Genomic DNA, 19,759 nt, shown 5'->3' with positions numbered 1-19,759 from the left:
TTAAAATTCTCGGGGCATTTAAAGGTGGGGTCAGCTGAGCCCAGGGCAGTGGAGTGTGCATGATTACCAGAGAGGCTTCTAAGGGATGCTGGGATACCTCCTTATACCACGGAGGTCAATAAAAGCGCTGGTGGGCGTCCACACTTGCTGACCAGCGCTGGATCACCAGCGCTGGAATCCCTACACCCGAGGCTCGACCAGGTGTACAGCCAGCGCTGCAACCAGGGAGTTGCAGCGCTGGCCGTGCTTTGCAAGTGTGGCCACATCCTAAGTTGCAGCGCTGTAACCCCCTCACCAGCGCTGCAACTCTCCAGTGTAGCCATGGCCTCAGGCTGATATTTTTATGTCTCCTTATTCTTTCTCCTAAAAAGCAATCTCTTCACTTACTCATTTAACTATCTGCTCAGTGTTTAGTCTGATTTACTCTTATTTTTTATTAATATGTTATGCTGATATGCCTGCAGGTCAATTGCAACGGAGAATCTACCACTAATCAGCTTTCTGGTCATTGCAGTGGAGAGGTTGCCAGCTGTTTATCTGAGGTACCAGTTTTGTTCTCAGAACTCTGCCACCAACAATGTACTGTTTTAAGGCCTAATTCCCATAGAGTAAGTATCAGAGCTTGTTGTAGGCGCAGAAATGAGTCTGAGTTAACAGGAGGTTTTGTACACACTTTCAAGTATCTTCACTCCTTTAATAGCACCAGGGACATGCAGGTCAAAGCAGTTGTTAAACAAAAACTGGACATACACATGTCAATGTTTAGTCTTGCCACAGCTGGATGGGAGATTAATTCTGAGTTAGAAGCATCAACACAATTCATATTCCAGTGAAAAGAACAGGGGTACTTGTGGCACCTTAGAGACTAACAAATTTATTTGAGCATAAGCTTTCATGGGTTACAGCCCACTGAAGTAGCCCACGAAAGCTTATGCTCAAATAAATTTGTTAGTCTCTAAGGTGCCACAAGTACCCCTGTTCTTTTTGCGGATACAGACTAACACGGCTGCTACTCTGAAACCTATATTCCAGTGGCATACGTTTGCATCCTTGGTACATTCATACACACTTACTTTAAAGCCCATAGCGGAGGCAGGAGGTGTCATAAACCTAGTCCCAGATTTGGACTTTAGCGTCCAAAATATGGGGGGTTAGCATGAAAACCTCCAAGCTTAGTTAACAGCTTGGACCTGGTAAAGCTGCCACCACCCAAAAAATTAGAGTGTTTTGGGGCACTCTGGTCCCCACAAAAACCTTCCCTGGGGACCCCAAGACCCAAATCCCTTGAGTCTCACAACAAAGGGAAATAAACCTTTTCCCTTCCCCCCTCCAGGTGTTCCTGGAGAGATACACAGAAGCAAACTCCATGAATCTAAACAGAGGGAGTCCACCCTCTCTATTTCCAGTCCTGGAAACACAAGCACTTCCCTCTTCACCCAGAGGGAATGCAAAGTCAGGCTAGTAAATCTAACACACACAGATTTCCCCCTGACTTCTTCCTCCCACCAATTCCCTGGTGAGCTGCAGACTCAATTCCCTGGAGTTGCCCACTAAAGAAAAACTCCATTAGGTCTTAAAAGAAAGCTTTATATAAAAAGAAAGAAAAATACATAAAAATGGTCTCTCTGTATTAAGGTGACAAATACAGGGTCATTTGCTTAAAAGAATATTGAATAAACAGCCTTATTCAAAAAGAATACAATTCAAAGCACTCCAGCAACTATAGACATGTAAATACAAAACAATAAACCATCTTTGTACTCACAACTTGGAAACAGAAGATTAGAAAGCAGGAAATAGAAAAATTCACTCCTCATAGCCGAGAGAGTACAGGCAGAAGACCCCAGAACAAAGGACTCACACACAAAAAACCCTCCACCCAAATTTGAAAAAGTCTTGTTTCCTGATTGGTCCTCTGGTCAGGTGTTTCAGGTTACTTCTTTCCAGGTGTAAGAGACATTAACCCTTAGCTATCTGTTTAGGACAGGAGGTTTACAGACCAGACAGGTGCAGTTTGAAAGGTGCTATCTGAGCATCAGTCAACAGACAAGTTGCATGATTTAAAATCAAAACTCAGCGCAAGTGGCCTTACCTGGGAAAAAGTCCAGTGGCATCATGGAACATAGGGAGCATGCAAAAGCAAAAGAATCTGATTGATGTTGTTGGGTGAAGTCCAAAAAACCAACCGTCTCTGTAAACTAGAAGTGGAAAGGACTAAAAACTACTTCAACCTGAGCAGAGCTCTTCTGTTATTGAGCAACCAACCTGGAATAAGTTGGACCTAGGAGCAAAAGTGAGGGGAGTGAAAGAGAATGTCTGCCTCAGAGAGAATACAAATTGCTGAATGTACTGATTGCATTGGTCCAATAAAGTGTCTGTATCTTTGTCAAATCACAAGATTATAAACCTTAAAAACCTATTAGTTTGTTACCCTTTTTACCTTTTCCCACTGGATCAGAATCAATAATTTTTTTCCCCCAGCAGTGGTCCTTGGACCAATGATAAAAGATAGAGTTTTAATTCTCATGTAAGAGGACTCATCTCATTGTTTGGATTACCCCAAATTCCCTGTTCATCCCTTTTTATGCCATGAACATTTATGAAAAAAGCAAAGAACCTAATGAAACTGATTGTAGTGTGAGCTGTCCTTCACTGTTATGGAACACTTCTCTTCATCCTTTTCCCACCCCACAGAGAAGGCACATGACTGGAGGAGTGCTATCCCAGAAAGAGACTATAATAGCTCAAGAGAGCCAAATGTGCATGTGTGAAGTGCTGTAATTGGATTTCCAGCAGTTTTGTTCAGATAAGAAACCTCTGCCATTCTGAGCAGGGCAGGAGATTCAAAGGAAGGTTCTCTTTCATTGACACTACCACTTAGCTGGTTTATCAACACATTGACATTATCCCTCCCTGGTAATAGTGCTGTGGCTACAGTGATCTCACAAAAGGTAGCAGAGAGAAGCTTTTGGTGTATTAGGGAAGGGATTAGGGTGAGAGAGAGGAAGTGTGTCTGAGGATCTATACAACACTGAAACTGATCAGATGAAAAAGCTGCTAATGGCTGTACTGAAAGAATGTCTGGTGTTCCAGCACTGGTCTCAGTCACACAAAGGCATTCAGTCCTTTCATTCTGTTGTCTTTCTCAACCGCAATGAAAATTTGCAAAATGACAGTGCATTGCCCTTACATGTATGGTGGAGCCATCAGAACACAAAAAGAACAGGAGTACTTGTGGCACCTTAGGCCTGATCTACACCGGTGGGAGAGTGGATCGATCTAAGGGCTTGGCTACACTCACACTTTACAGCGCTGCAACTGGGGTGTGAAAAAACACCCCCCTGAGCACTGCAAAATACAGCGCTGTAAAGCGTCAGTGTAATCAGGGCAGCAGCGCTGGGAGCACGGCTCCCAGCGCTGCACGCTACACCCGTAAGGGATGTGGTTTACATGCAGCGCTGGGAGAGCTCTCTCCCAGCACTGCTGCTCTGACTACACTCACACTTCAAAGCGCTGCCGCGGCAGCGCTTAGAAATTCCAAATGTAGCCATACCCTGATATACACAACTTCAACTATGAGAATAGCATAGCTGAAGTTGATGTATCTTAAATCAACTTAAAATCATTTACTTCGCGTCCTCACGGCACGGGATCTACGTCCGCTGCTCCCGTGTCGACTTTGCTTCCGCCTCTCATCGAGCTGGAGTTCAGCAGTCGACGGGAGAGCGATCGGGGATTGATTTATTGCGTCTACATTACACACGATAAATTGATCCCCAATGGATCAATTGCTACCTGCCAATCCGGTGGGTAGTGTAGACATACCCTTAGAGACTAACAAATTTATTTGAGCATAAGCTTTCGTGGGCTACAGCCCACTTCACTGGATGCGTAGAATGGAATATGCATTCAATGAAGTGGGTTGTAGCCCACGAAAGCTTAAGCTCAAATAAATTCGTTAGTCTGTAAGGTGCCACAAGTACTCCTATTCTTTTTGCGGATACAGACTGACACGGCTGCTACTCTGAAACCTGTCATCAGAACACAAGTTACTGTTTGAGTTCATGACACAACATGTGGTTGCAACAGAGGTATATGGTCAGATGATCATGCCAGTAAGCAATATCCATTAGCAAAGATTTATTTTTATTTTGTGTCCTGCCTGGCCTTCTCACCTATTAGCTATTCCTACACATCCACACCCCTAATGTGATCACTCTGAAAGTGAAGTTTTACATTTGGTCACTTAGGGATGGTTAACAATCAGATGTTACAGCCAAAGAACCACAGAGAGGGACTGTTTATGGTTCTCCCTCCAAATCAGCATGTATGGTTTTTATACTACATAAATTCAAGGGTTGCGGAAATAGGACTATTTTTTAAAAAAAGCAAAACTGAAAGAGACCTTTTAGTTACTGAATCTTTGGATGGTCATGATGATATACTGTAACTGGACTGGGGTTTGACAAATCATGTATTTGTTATATAACGATAGCAGTTGTTAGTTTAGACGAGTTATTTCAATGGTGGCAGCAAGTTCAAAGAGACAGATACCAAATACGCCCAAAGTTTTTTATTTGAACACATTAGCCAAGAGGAACAGAGCTGATATTGTTCCAATCCTGATATAGCTGTGTTGCCAGTGCAACTCAGTGTTTGAATTTTCTCATACAAGCTCTCTTTTCCCCCCTATTTGGTAGTTTGCTTGGGAAGACACCTGCAAATTTGAACAGTTTTTGGAAAGGCATTCCTTATGTTCTAACACTTTCTGAACATTTTAATTAAAAATATGCTTACAGCAAGCAATTTGTACAGGATATTAAAGTTGGCATCAGAAAGGGAGAGATGCCTATGGCTAACAGAGGCTCTTGCTTATGCTCATAGGTCACAACAGACAAATATAGTTTAATTCTAACCTAATTTATGTGCATCTAATCCCCACTAACACTGGGCAAATTCTCATTGAAGTCAATAGGAAACTGACTCTGTTTGAGATCAGATTTCAGCCTGTTGGTTGCAGCTAGCCATATCAAGCTCCCCAAATTGCTAGAGCTAACTCCAGTCTGATTTTATTAGTATTATGAAGAAAGTAAGGGGAAAACTCAGTATAAAGATTCTGGGCCGGATTCTCTACTTGTGTAGTCATTTATATCCATGCAAAGTGGGTAGAAAATGGTATCAGATGAGAATTATTCACTCACTTGATGCCAGTTAGCATTTTACATCCTCTTAGAACAAATATAAGTGACTACATGACCTGCACTGAGGTGCAGAATTGGGCCCTGTTTCTCCAAGGAGCCATTTTAAAACAACATGCAGGGTAACATGGCAACTAAATTGGCAATACAGTTCTTCTCTATTTTAGACACCAGCAAGAATTTCACTTAATGGGTCAGTGTTCACCAGCGACTCTATGGCCAACTTCATTGGATATGTTTCTTCTGATGACGCCTTCATCCGCATGCACCTCCATGCCACCTGTGGCCTCCAGCACAGTGTGGGGATTGGCTTCAAGCATTCCTTGCCTCAGCTTCAGTCTCTGGGCATAGCCAAAGAGAACCAACTGAAGATGTCAGCGGTAAGAGGAGACAAGTATAATGGCCTGCTGGATATTGTCCTTGGACAGTGCACTTTCAAAGCAGATGGAGAAGTGAGACCAGAAAGCAATGAAACAGATATAGAATGGATTGTTACTCTGATGAATTCGTGTGTCACCCTTCAGGTAATTATCCAATTTGCTGTTCTATAAAGTGTTTTAACCTTTATGTTTCAAGTTCTGAGTGGGCACAGAGAACTACTTCCATATTTAACACCCTCTGCCACTCTTACTCCTGGAGTAAGAAGCTACTCAATGGAAGAGTGGCAGAATCTTGCCTTGTAGGTGGAGGAGACAGGGTCGGTTATCAAATGTGTCCTTCAGTAGCAGCAAATTAGTGTTTGCAGAGACAGATGTTTTAAAGTTGAGAGCTTGGAGTAATACAGTGACAGATGTTACTGTCATTGCCGTAAAATAATGTTTAATCCCAACTTTATAATTAAAATAACTCCTTCCCCCTAGACTCCAATAAAATCATATCCTTTCTGTCTAGAATTAGGATTTTAGAAATTTACTTTTCCTCTCCAGTATTTATTAAAGAGTTTTTCTCAACGCATTGCTTATTCCTGAGGCCATTTCTGATTCCTCTGTAGAACACAGGCTGCATTAAATGGTCCCATCCCTGGACTTTTTGGACCAGGAAGGAGAAATGCCTTGCAATCAAATAGAATGAGATTAATAGGACAGTTTCTTCTACAAAAATATGTGGCTTATTTTTTGACACAACTTTTCTCTTCTGTCACAGAAGGTGGGATTACCTCAGATTCTAGTCACTGGGGGCTCATTCATTGTCAACACCTGCAATATTAGTTTAACAATAAACCTCCAGTGCGATGGCAAAACAACTGATGTGCAAATAGATAGCTCCTGCGGACACAAACACGCTTTCCAAGGAATGTTGAGGCACTCAGTCCCCCAGCTCAGTGACATAGGGCTGCCTGCTGAAAACTCCATCCTACTTTCTGCAGCTAAAGGATCCACCATTGAAGGCATTTTGTTGCTACAGGCTGGTGAATGCAAGCTCAAGGCTAGAGGAGATCTACAGACCCAGAATAAAACTGAATGGACATTGGAGACAGAAACAGAATGTCAGCTTCTGCAGGTAGTCTGAGTGGCTTTTACAAGAGATTCTGGATCAGTAAAGTAAGGACTAATGGGGATTCAGCTAGAGTATGCTATGAGTGGGTTGCGCAAGCCTCTCTGTGTTGCTTTGCAAGCAGATCTCAGTCTTCAACTACAGCACTGGATTGAGGAACTGGAAACTGCACAGATCTCTGATGTTAACAGATGTCCCCTACAGAATAGAACTAGGTGAAAATTATTGCCTGTTGCCACTATGGCAAGGTTTGAACGCCATGCTCCAGTAAAGGTCAAAAGTTTTGTTTCTTTCAAAAGAGTTCAGATTTTTTTTCCCTTCAATCCAGAAATATTGAAATTTTGGGTTTTTCCTTTGTATCCCCACTGAATGTATTAGAAAGGATGATTCCTGGGGCTTTTTGTGGGTTATTTCTAATTATTCGTATTTTTGCCATTAATTTTTCCAACTTGAACTTCTTTTAAAAAGGCTATTCGGTGTCAAAAAGAAAAAAGGCAGAAAATTGCTACCATTCACTGTGTTGCCTTCAGTGATAGAAAGACGAAAACCTAAAATTCAAAATATTAACATTTGAAAAATATTTTTTCCTGAAAACTTTTGAAAAAAAATATTCAGTTTTGAACCACGAAAACCATGCAGAAGCAGCTTTGGAATTTCAATTGGTTTTGCAAAATTGTTTTTCCATTTTTTCCATCAGGTTGCATAGAATCCCACATGAAAAAACTTGTTACCTGTTTTTATGCAGATGAGTGTATTCTCAAAATTCCAAGTGGTTCTGGACTGAATTAAACAAGGGATGGTCAATAAACTTTCCTAGACTGAGGAACTAGGAAGTTTTGAATTTTTGTAATTTAAAGACTTTATACTATCTGTAAAAAAGTTGTAAGTAAATTCTAGGGGCCAAATCCCAAAGTCCTTTTTCAGTCTTTACTCAGACAAAACTCCCACTTCAATGGCTGCAGTGGCAATTTTGCCTGAGTAAATGGCTCCATAAAGACTTCAGGTTTTGTCTCTGAATTTTTTAATGTGACCATCTCATGTCCCATGAGCTGATGGGGGAAAAGGTAAATCCAAGTCTCAAAGTGAATTTATAATCCAAAAGGATATTTGTCTCTTGATAGGATCTCAATATCCCGGTTCAGTCGCAGCTCATTGGATCTATTCAGAGGGATGGCTGCCAAGCAGAACTTCTCTGTACCCTCAAAACAGATGGCAAGACTGCCCATCTGAAAGTGAGAACAGAGTGCCAGCCAAAGGTCACAGTGGAAATTGAATTCAGTCATGAACTGCCTCAGCTGAAGGAAATACCAGGAGAAAACAAGTTGTCCATCATGGCAGGAAAAGAGTTAAAATATAGTATTCACATAGAATTGAAATCAGGCTCTTGTGAACTTCAAGCCAATGGGGACCTTCAAGTGGAAAACAAACTTCAGTGGAAAATGCTTATGGAGACCAAATGCAAAACAATGCAGGTACTGCCTGGCATAAAAAAGATTAAGTAGGATAACTGCTTTTACTTGTTACTAGCTGCAGCTAGTTCTAACACAGGGCTCAGTACAGGATTAGCTAATGATGTCAGTGGGAGCAGAGCCAGGACTTTGCTATAAAGAAATTTAGATGATGCTAATGTAACAAAAATGAATCCTGTAGGGACTCCATGCTCCTTTCTAAGTGTATAAAAAATAATGTTCCACTCTTGGAGTCAAAAACACTGTAGCAATACTATCACAAGACACAGAGCCAAATTCTGCCCTGACTTGCACCTCAAAGTAAATGGATTTGTATAATTTGGCCCGTACTGTTTGTGGATATTTACTTTAAAATACCTTGTGTGACAGACCCAGACCAGCGGGGTGCAGGAATCTGGTAGAGGGCAAATATACTAGTCACTGGATGAGTAGTTTTCTGTTCCCTGAGTGACCAGAGCAGGGGCTGCACTAGAGTAATCAGGAACCTGCTAGAACCAATTAAGGCAGACAGGCTGATTAGAACACCTACAGCCAATCAAGGCAGGCTAATCAGGGGGCCTGGGTTTAAAAAGGAGCTCACTTCAGTTTGTGGTGGGTTTGTGAGGAGCTGGGAGCAAGAGGTGCAAGGAGCTGAGAATGAGAGGATGTGCTGCTGGAGGACTAAGGAGTACAAGTGTTATCAGACACCAGGAGGAAGGTCCTGTGGTGAGGATAAAGAAGGTGTTTGGAGGAGGCCATGGGAAAATAGCCCAGGGAGTTGTAGCTGTCATGCAGCTGTTACAGGAGGCACTATAGGCAGCTGCAATCCACAGGGCCTTGGGCTGGAACCCAGAGTACAGGGTGGGCCCAGGTTCCCCCCAAACCTCCTAACTCCTGATCAGACACAGGAGGAGTTGACCCAGACGGTGGGTTCCACCAGACGGGAAGATCACTGAGGTGTGCAAATCTGCCAAGGACCCACCAAGGTAGAGGAGGAACTTTGTCACACTTGGTATTTACTTTGTAAAGGACAACAGTAAAATCACCTCAGGTGCTGATCTTCAGAAGTACCGAGTTCTCACATTGGCTTCAGCTGGCGTTGTGGTTGCTCAGCACTGCTAAAAAACATGTCCCAAACTGGGTAAAAAATATCCAAACCACCCGTGGAGACAAAATGTATATACAATACTAATCAGATAATTTCAAGCTATGGAAATTTCCATGCATCTTTATAGAAAATTGAGATTGCTGATAGACTGATTAAAAAACCCTGGTTGCTTAGAAATCACAGATTTGAAAAGTCAGTATTTACCAATAGTTGCCACATACTGTAGTGTTAGAAATGAGTGATTTAAAGGGCTGGTTGAAAAACTAAAAAATCCATGTATAATTTTCCCCCAAAAAATGTTTGTGATCTGGTTCCAATTTGGACTGCACCATGATCTCTCCCCCATCTGTCCATGGGCATTCCTTCCAAGTGACAGGCCTCTACCTGCATTTCTCCCAGAATAGAACCCATAGCTCAGCTCACATTAGACTGGATCACAAGCTACAACTCCCCGTTTCACAAACTGTATTTAATCAAATGGCACAGCTATGTCTGGATCCAACTACCATATAGAATCCTCTCTGGAAGTCTGTGACTAGTATGAAATGCAGTGACCCAGGACAGCTTCATAAAAAACAAGTATGATTTATTTGTCCATAGAAACTTAGCTAGCAGAGAGAAACAGAGTTAAAATAAACAAACAAAAAATTGCCCCTGACTCCAAGGCAGTCTGCACAGAGGGCTGACAGGAAACCAGGCAGTTTTTAACACCTGGCAGGCAGGGCCCTGTCAAGATTGTGCCTGGTTTCTGGAGGAACTTTGTTGAAAGACTCCGAAAAACATTTGAACTTCAACAAATGAGCAAATTATGCTGAAAACATCTTGGCCAGTTCTCTGATCACCTCCCTTCTAAGGAAACAGGTAATTTTAAATTGTTTATAGCCCTTTGATTGATCTCTTAGTTCCCAGCACTGGCACTGGCTGGAGCCTGGAAGTATGCAATTGTCTAGTAATTGCTCCGAAAGCGTTTGTTGGGAAGTTATATGTCTAGATCCATTGTGTTTCTTTCCTACTTGTTTTTCCAACCGCCCCCTGTTAAGCTAGGTTAATATATTCATATAGGAAAGTTTAAGAAGCCCATATAGTAACACAGTTAATTTGCCTCACTGACCAGGTCACACACAGTATTCATAAAATTATTATAGATCAGTATTCTTAGATTATTACATAGCAGCTCCATATCCACTACAGTTTGTTTGAAAGTTTTCAAAAATGTTTTGGGGGAGGGAGTGGGGTTGGAAATTATACCAAAGTTTCTGGAAATTGAAATTTTCATTTTTTCCTTTTTTCCACTGTAAAAAAAAAAAGGAAGTTTTGGCGGACGCAGGGAGGAAAATCTGAAAATTCAAGGAGAGGTGTTTGGGGAGAGCAAAAAAGTTTGATTTTTTTTTTAAATAAGCCATTTTTTTCAACAAAAAATTTCTTTTGCTGAAAAATTTTCAAGCAATTCTGGTTGCTTCCATATCTTAGTACATGAAACTATTGCTGTGTTTCACATATCATAATGTGGTATGTATCAATCAGTACTATGTTTCTAAGAAAATGTGTTTCTGGCAGGGTGATAAAACAAGGGTGCTGTGACTGTCACGGCAGAAAAGAATCAGAAAGCAAATATCCCAGTAGTATCAGCCAGTTAATTCATTTGTATTTTATTTTTTGTGAGAATTCTTCATTTGTGTCATTCCGAGGTAAAACCCTAAATCTGTCAAGATTTATTGCAATCATATACTGTGTCTGGGCCCTGTCCTGCTACTCTCACCTTTAGCTTATTAGTCAATAAATGCAATAGGTTTCCATTTATTTTGTAATTAATCACTGCTTGAGGGACTGTCAATCTATGAACCTTCACAGTGTGGCCATTAGTTGGAGAAAATGAACATGAGCAGATATTTAGCCCTAAAAAATTATATCTTCTCCACAACGGTTTATCATCAGTGGTCCCTTCTGACCTTAAGTCTATGAATCTATGAATCAGGTAAGGATGCCTAAGCAGCACTAAAACATTTTTCTCTCCAAAGTGGGAAGTTCCATCCCTGTATATACATAAATATTCTTTTTTTAGTACCCTGTATAATTGTGCAGTTGTGGACCCTACTCTGGGCTTAGTGGTCCTAGAAATTATGCAGCACCTTTTCATTTGGAGAATGTCTGTTGCTTTGGAATAGTTTTTAAAAGCAGAATAACTTAAAGAACAGTATCAGTTCTGATTCCAGCCAACTTCGTATGAAGGAAATCAGTGCAACTACCAGCAAATATGGGGCCTAATCCTGCATTATTAAACTAGTGGAAATGTTTCTATTAATTAAACAGACACAAAATTAAGCCCATAGTAGAAATAGGCTCTTCACATTGGATGACATTCACCCCACTGCATTACTTGTAGTCAAAGTAAATAGCCTCTGTCCAGGTACCTAAACAGGGGATTGGAGGGGATAGAAGCAACTCCCTATAACCTATGGGTGCAGCTCCGTAGCATGTCTACTGCCTTTATTCCAATCCTTGACCTTCAGTGGAAGTTACAACTCTGCATAGGTCCTAATTTTGGAGTTTGTGGCCACAGGATCCATGTTATTGCAGTCAGTAACTGCAGTGACCTTGCCTCACCCCTGGCCTGTTTCTAAACCATCTTACATCAAAAGGGCAATGTGGAGCTGGCAAGGAGCCAAGCTTTGCCATCCACACGGGTATGTCTGTTCACTACATAGCTATCCATGCCTTTATCAGTGGTACCTGCAGCATTGGTGACTCCACCCACTGGTTATAGATGGTGAATTCCACCCACCATGTATGAAATGAAAATTGAATGATGATTTTTGTACTATGCAGCTGCAGTGACAAAGACCCACCCCATATCTTCAGGTAGGATTGCTCACAAAAAGAGAGCTCAAGGGCAAGCTGACACCTCTCCTGGGCAGAAGAAATGAGGGGGGAAAAAGGGGTAGGGAAGAGAAGAGAAATGTCCATCTTTAAAAACCCCAGAGGCCTGATTCTTCATTGCCCCAACACTTTGTTAGCCATATACACCTGTGTGAAGTGAATGCAAAACACTGCCACTCTGGACTTGGCAGCACCTTACTGTCCTGCACCATGTGGATGCATTTACATCCGTATGCTATGGGTGAAGAGAATCAGACTTCTAGTAAAAATGGCAGCTAAGCTAAGTGATAGATAGCACAGTCCTTTATGGAAAATCCTAATGCAGTCCTACATTTTTGTACTATGACCCTAGATCCCATAGACCAGTGTTTCTCAAACTGGGGTTGCCTCGTGTAGGGAGAGCCCCTGGTGGGCCGGGCCAGTTTGTTTACCTGCCTCATCTGCAGGTCCGGCTGATTGTGGCTCCCACTGGCTGCAGTTCGCCTCTGCAGGCCAATGGGAGCTCCTGGAAGCAGCAGCCAGTAAGTCCCTCTGCCCGCGCCGCTTCCAGCAGCTTCAATTGGCCTGGAGCAGTGATCCGCGGCCAGTGGGAGCCGCAATTGGCCGGACCTGCGGACAGGGTAGGTAAACAAACTGGCCCAGCCCGCCAGGGGCTTTCCCTACACAAGTGGCGACCCCAGTTTGAGAAACACTGCCATAGACCACAGTGCTTCCAGGTAGGTAGGAGATGGAATGAAAAGGAGAAGAGGTGAAGGTGGAAAGTTTTGGAAATATGTTATCACTGAATGAGGCCAGATTTACCAGAACATTCTGGCTGCTTTGCACCACTGCCACGCAAAGCAGCTGTAAACTTGGCTTCACTGAATCTATGGCTGCATTATGTCACAACACTGAATCTGACATAAAGTAGTTGAGAGGTTTCCACATTATCTTGTGCCCTATTTACGCTATACCACATACTAAAGTATAAGCAAACATTTTAAAACAGGCAGGAGGAAGAAGCATTGTATATGCTCTCTTTACTGTTTGTAAAAGGTTTCTGATATTTACCATGCACTATACAGTCATGCTGTCTGATTTACTAGTCTTCCAGCCAGATGCCACACAGTCCACTTATTAAGGGGCAAAGAAGTTACATAAACGTAAAAGATGCTACAGCAAGTCATTTTCAAGTGGATTGTTTATTTTATTTATTGCAGGAGCTTGGAACACCAATAAAAATTGATGGATCAGGCTACATCCTGATAGATAGAATGAACCTCGATTCACAAATGCTAATAATTGTTGATGAAAGTACATTACAGGGCCTTCTTATACTAAAAGCCACTAACGTAAGTATCATGCTGATTATTGGAATGAGTATGGGGTGAAGTGTGACTCATACTTGCAAACTGCTGTTTTATTATTAGGAAAAACAGGTAGGGAAACTGAAATTTTGTCTTTGATCAATTATGAAGTAATGGACAAAGATATAGTTTGAGGCAACATTAAAGTCCAGCATGTGATTTAGATAATTGAACAGTTCACTGCTATAATGTACAGCAAGTCAAATGCTACGAATAATATAATACAGCCCACCTCAAGTTTCTTGATTACTTATTTATGTTCCTTGAAGATTTGTTTGTTTTTATATTGTGCTATTATGGCTTTAATTATATTTGGACAGTAAATATCATGCTCAATACAATGATACAGAAGCTAACATCAGACTAGATGCAGTATATCTCCTCCTACTATAATACCATTTAATAGTCATAAAAGTCTATAGCAATGCACATAATAGGAGAAATAAAAGGTTTCTGATTAATAAAGTGAACTCTGTGTTTAACAGTGCAACTTGAAAGGGCAGTGGCTAGTTCAATCATCTTCTATTTCTTTATTCAATGCCACAATAAAATTATGGTGGTTGTAGCTTTTCTTGTTGTCAGGTATTGCTAGATAGAAGAGTACAAATAGTATAATGCTATTAACTTCAATACAATTATGTCTAATTTACACCAGAGTATGAGGAGACCTAGACTTACTGAGTTGTCCTTTGAGCTGTGTATAAACTGCAAGGGCTAAGCTCTTTTACACACACTGAGAAGAATATCATATTTTAAACCTTTGTGTGTGTTAAATTGTTAACAGGACAAACAAGAGCTGGATGGCCTGATAACTCATAATATCCAAGGAGCCGTTGACCTTGGCATTCCTGCAAGAACATTAGTGGATGTGACTTCAGAAAAAAATGGTGACCTCTATAAAAGATTCATTCAGTTTAGTGTGGACGGCAAACAAGTAAGTGTCTCCACATACCTATTGTTCAGAGGAAAGGTTAGAAACATGGAGCTGATTTGGTGACCGTTATTTTTTTCATTTTGAATAGGTGACAGAAGGAGCCTTGTTAGAACTATGGATGATGCATTAAAAGATATGCTATGCATGGGCTTTTTCATGGCCTTACAAGCTACACTTAAAGAAGGCTTGAAAATCATTGCACCACAGACACATGCCCACTCAGTAATAGCATGAGACCATTCACAAGACTACTGTGACTCACCTTGGATATTTATCCATATTCTTAAATAGAAAGTCTAACTAATTAAGAGCCCGATCTAAAGCCCATTAAGTCAATGGGAGTTTTTTCATTGACTCTAGTCAGTTTTAAATCGGGCCTAGGGCCCCCAAACCAATGTCCTTTACATTTATGGAAAGATTCTCATAGACTTCACTGAGTGCTGGATTGAGCCCTAACCTTCTGGGTTGCCCAGTCCCCAATACACTTTTTTCAATCTTTCGAATTGCACTATCTCTTACAACAATGCATTTGATGTCAGGAATGATCCAGAATGCCCATGTCATAACATATTTCCCAGATTTGGACCTTAGCATCCAAAATATGGGTGTTAGCATGAAAACCTCCAAGCTTAGTTACCGGCTTGGACCTGGTAAAGCTGCCACCACCCAAAAAATTACAGTGTTTTGGGGTACTCTGGTCCCCCCAGCAACCTTCCCTGGGGACCCCAAGACCCAAATTCCTTGAGTCTCACAACAAAGGGGAATAAACCCTTTCCCTTCCCCCCTCCAGGTGTTCTCTCCCTGGGTTCCTGGAGAGATATACAGAAGCAAGCTCCGTGAATCTAAATAGAGGGACTCCACCCTCCCTATTTCCAGTCCTGGAAAACACAAGTACCGAGAGAGAGCTAATCTCTCCTTTTCCTCCCTCACCCAGAGGGTATGCAAAGTCAGGCTTAGTAAATCTAACACAAAGAGATTTTCCCCCTGACTTCTTCCTCCCACCAATTCCCTGGTGAGCTGCAGACTCAATTCCCTGGAGTCCCCACTAAAGAAAAACTCCAACAGGTCTTAAAAAGAAAGCTTTATATAAAAAGAAAGAAAAGGACATAAAAATGGTCTCTCTGTATTAAGGTGACAAATACAGGGTTATTTGCTTAAAAGAAAAAAATGAATAAACAGCCTTATCCAAAAAGAATACAATTTAACACATTCCAGCAACTATACCCATGTAAATACAAAAGAAAACAATATAAACCTATGGTCTTCCTATCTTTGTACTTACAACTTGGAAACAGAAGATTAGAAAGCCAGGAGACAGAAAGATCACTCTCAGAGCCGAGAGTGTCAGACACAAGACAAAGAGCAAAGAACTCACACCCAAAACTTCCCTCCACCCAGATTTGAAAAAGTCTTGTTTCCTGATTGGTCCTCTGGTCAGGTGTTTCAGGTTACTCCTTTCCAGGTGAAAGAGACATTAACCCTTAGCTATCTGTTTATGACAGCCCATCTCCAAAGGTATACCAAAACTGTTCATTTTTAAGAGTCTTTTCTTTGTGCCATCACTATTACATTCCCTCTAGTTTTTAGAAAAACAGTAAGTATGACAAAACCCACATTCTATTTATAACGTAAACAAGTGTTATGATATCCATTATGAAATGTTTTCTCTAATGCAGTAGAAATGATGGTTTTGATTGGTCACTATTCAGTCTATACTGGAGATGCACTACATACAAGTGATAACATATTTTGTGCTGACAAAACAGATTACAGAAGAATTGAGCTTTATTCGGAAGCGGGACCATGTGTCTATTAACTACAAGCTCACACATAATGTAGAGGCGCTGAAGGCACTGAGAATAGAAGACAGGATTGAGTTGCAGGTATGTTGTCCTTTGGTTTGTATGGTAACAAAAGTGGCACACATCCAGACAATAACCAGGCTATGAGGGAAGCAAGAGGAATACAACAGAACTGTAATGGCAAAGAGAGGAGGAATGTAGATGTTACTGTGTGCGGCACATATGACATATGAAAAAAATAGGACTCATTATTGATAGAACATGATGAATGCTTCTCCATCTTCATGTACTGCTCTTGTTCTCTCCTTCTTATGTTTTTATTACTGTATTATCCCTTCTGGAGGAAACAACAACATTGGAGATTTCAGAGCAGCTGTACAATACTGCTTTATTTAACGCCCCAGTTCAACAAAGTTAAATTAGCATGAGTAGCAATTTGGTACCACAAACGAATAGGCTCCAGTAGCTGCAGGTAGCATAGATTGTTCTCAATATTTTAGCTGCTTAATCTTATGTTTGGTAACTTGGCTTTTTCCTGCCTCCATATTAATGCATCTGAGATGATCTCTTTCCCTCCATCCCACCAACTCATCTTCCCTTCTTATTTCTATAATCACTGCCAGGCTACTGTTTCTTCCTTAGTTTCTGGCCCAGACAGCTGCCATACTGCTCTTGAGAACCTTCTCTGCCTTTAATCCATCTGTCCTAGAGAACAGCTATTGTTCCTGTCCTCCAAAACCTAATTTTGAGCCTTCTACTATTTCCCACACTTGGACACTACCTCATGAGCACACATGTTGTAGTCCCAGCACTGATCACAAAGTGTGCAAAGTTTTAATGGTTATTTGTTGTACCAGTTGTGACATTTAATGTACTAGGACATTTGTAGTCTGTATACAAATATACCTCACAATTTTCAAACCTGCCAGTGTGTGATGCAAGCCAGTTGACTGCATGAAAAATGGCCGAACACTTGGGTTTTGCATGTCATGCCATAATGGGCAGATTATAAATCTGTTGCTGCTTCTTTGAGTTCTGTCCCTGTAGATACTCCACTTCATGTGTCAGAGCTTCCCGGCACCATCAATCAGAGATTTATGGTATCAGTGTTGCGTGTGCACGGTAGATATCTTGTGGTGCCGCATCTAGTGTGCACATGACCTGACCCTTCCAGTTTCTTATCAACCATCCTTGTCTGAAGACAGGGCTCTGGGGCAGTGTTCACCACTCTTCCCATACCTTTAGAAATAGTAGTTTAAATAGTTATTTAAAGAGTTAGAAAATCATAGTTAGTGTTAGTTATTTAATTGTTTTTACTTTACTTCTCCCTATTTTATCTTCCCCATGGTTAACCGACCCCAGTGTGGGGAAACTGTCAGAGATGCCTGGCTCCCCAGGCTTTAAGTGATGCAGCTCCTGCTGTGAAGCAATGCCCGTTTCTGATGGGCAGTCGTGTGTAAGGGGTCTCATGGAGGCGCGTATACCACAAAAATGCATCCACTGTAGCTGGAGCTGCTCTAGCTTTTTTGCTGCCCCAAGCATGGCAGTCAGGCTGACTTTGGCAGCTTGCCTGTGGGAGGTCTCCGGTCCCGCGGCTTCGGCATACCCACCGCTGAATTGCCGCCGAATCCACGGGACCGGCAGACCTCCTGCAGGCAAGCCACCGAAGGCTGCCTGACTGCCACCCTCGCAGGGACCGCCAGGGTGCCCCCTGCGGCTTGCCACCCCAGCCACACACTTGGAGTGCTGGTGCCTGGAGCTGCTGCTGACTGTAGCAATCTGAAGGTGAGAGCCTGGTGTGACTGGGCTGTCTGCCTCAAAATGATCTTGAGGAAGAAATCTCTCCAACCTGAGATGGACCCGCAGACCACCTCTCTCAGGGACAGGAGGCATGCCTTCCTCTAAAAGACTGAGGAAGAGTGCACAGACCTCTCTGCAGAGAGCACTGCAGAAATAACGGTGGTCTCCTGCCAGGTTAGTACCCTCAATGCTGACACATGTTTGAGTTGTACCTCTGGCACAGCCGAGTGCCGAGCAAAGGAGATGGAGTTGAGGCACAGATGAAGACATGCCTCCTCCATGGCACTGACCTCACCAGTGATACAGAGTGTCTCCTCCGGCAACATGCCTCCTCCTCTGGCACCAACATCACAGTTGTCACCAGTAGAGAAAGCTAAATCAGCACCAACCACACTGATTAAACTGCCAAAACAGCTGGTGGCACCGACGAGAGCACCCCCATTGGCACTGATGGTATGGCCAACTGAAATGCCACAGAATCTGCTGCAACAGAGAGCCTTGGCTATTTCTTTGGCATCCCGGTCTCCTTTGCTCAGTACCGAGGGTTCCCTGAACTCTATAGCGGTGATCCCCAGACTTCTCAGGTAGCTTTACATTTGTCTAGTGAAGATGATGATGATCATCCAATTTCCTGATGCAAATGCTGAAGGAACCAACTAGGGGCACAGCTCTTCTTGACTTGATGCTCACAAACAGAAGAATTAGCAGAGGAAGCAAAAGTGGATGGGAATCTAGGAGGCAGTGACCATGAGATGGTTGAATTCAGGATTCAGACACGAGAAAGAAAGAAGAGCAGCAGAATATGGACCCTGGACTTTGATGCCCTCAGGGAACTGATGGGCAGGATCCCCTGGAAGGAATAACATGAAGGGGAAAGGAGTCCAGGGGAGCTGACTGTATTTTTAATAATCCTTATTGAGGTTGCAGGAACAAACCATCCCGATGTATAGAAAGAATAGTAAATATGGCAGATGAGCAGCTTGGCTTAACAGTGAAATCCTTGCTGATCTTAAACACAAAAAAGAAGCTTAAAAGAAGTGGAAAATTGGACAAGTGACCAGGGAGGAGTATAAAAATATTGCTCAAGCATGCAGGAATGAAATCAGGAAGGTCAGCCCACACTTGGAGTTGCAGCTAGCAAGAGATGTTAATGGTAACAAGAAGGGTTTCTTCAGGTATGTTAGCAACAAGAAGGTGGTCAGGGAAAATGTGGGCCCCTTACTGAATGAGGGAGGTGCACCCTACTGACAGAGGATGTAGAGAAAGCTAATGTACTCAGTCCTATTTTTGCCTCTGTCTTCACGAACAAGGTCAGCTGCCAGCCTACTGCACTGGGCAGCACAATATGGGGAGGAGGTGACCAGCCATCAGTGGAGAAAGAAGTGGTTCAGGACTATGTAGAAAAGCTGGACGAGCACAAGTCCATGGGTCCGGATGCACTGCATCCGAGGGTGCTAAAGAAATTGGTAGATGTGATTGCAGAGCCGTTGGCCATTATCTTTGAAAACTCATGGCGATAGGGGGAGGTCCCAGATGACTGGAAAAAGGCACTACATTAGCCCATCTTTAAAAAAGGGAAGGAGGAGGATCCAAGGAACTGCAGGCCAGTCAACCTCAGCTCAATCCCTGGCAAAATCATGGAGCAGGTCCTCAAGGAATCAATTTTGAAGCACTTAGAGGAGAGGAAAGTGATCAGGAACAGTCAGCATGGATTCACCAAGGGCAAGTCATGCCTGACTAACCTAATTGCCT

At 42.3% G+C, this 19,759-nt stretch overlaps 1 protein-coding gene across 8 annotated transcripts in view; it reads left to right on the top strand.

Moving 5' to 3' along the window:
* LOC115658723 overlaps positions 1 to 19,759 on the top strand; it is a 196,434-nt gene that overhangs the window by 126,301 nt on the left and 50,374 nt on the right. For 6 of the 8 annotated variants that reach the window (XM_030578103.1, XM_030578104.1, XM_030578102.1 and 3 more), the window contains 7 exons: positions 465 to 542; positions 5,366 to 5,722; positions 6,342 to 6,698; positions 7,814 to 8,164; positions 13,325 to 13,456; positions 14,256 to 14,405; positions 16,172 to 16,288. In XM_030578103.1, the coding sequence (XP_030433963.1) occupies positions 465 to 542; positions 5,366 to 5,722; positions 6,342 to 6,698; positions 7,814 to 8,164; positions 13,325 to 13,456; positions 14,256 to 14,405; positions 16,172 to 16,288 (1,542 nt within the window). The remainder of the gene's footprint in view (positions 1 to 464; positions 543 to 5,365; positions 5,723 to 6,341; positions 6,699 to 7,813; positions 8,165 to 13,324; positions 13,457 to 14,255; positions 14,406 to 16,171; positions 16,289 to 19,759) is intronic. The other 2 variants (XM_030578106.1, XM_030578105.1) reach the window with 2 other exon arrangements.

This window comes from Gopherus evgoodei, chromosome 10, assembly GCF_007399415.2.
Source record: "Gopherus evgoodei ecotype Sinaloan lineage chromosome 10, rGopEvg1_v1.p, whole genome shotgun sequence".
NCBI classification, from domain to species: domain Eukaryota; kingdom Metazoa; phylum Chordata; order Testudines; family Testudinidae; genus Gopherus; species Gopherus evgoodei.
The sequence above is the reverse complement of the archived record's forward strand: the minus strand, read 5'-3'. Positions and strand labels throughout refer to the sequence as shown.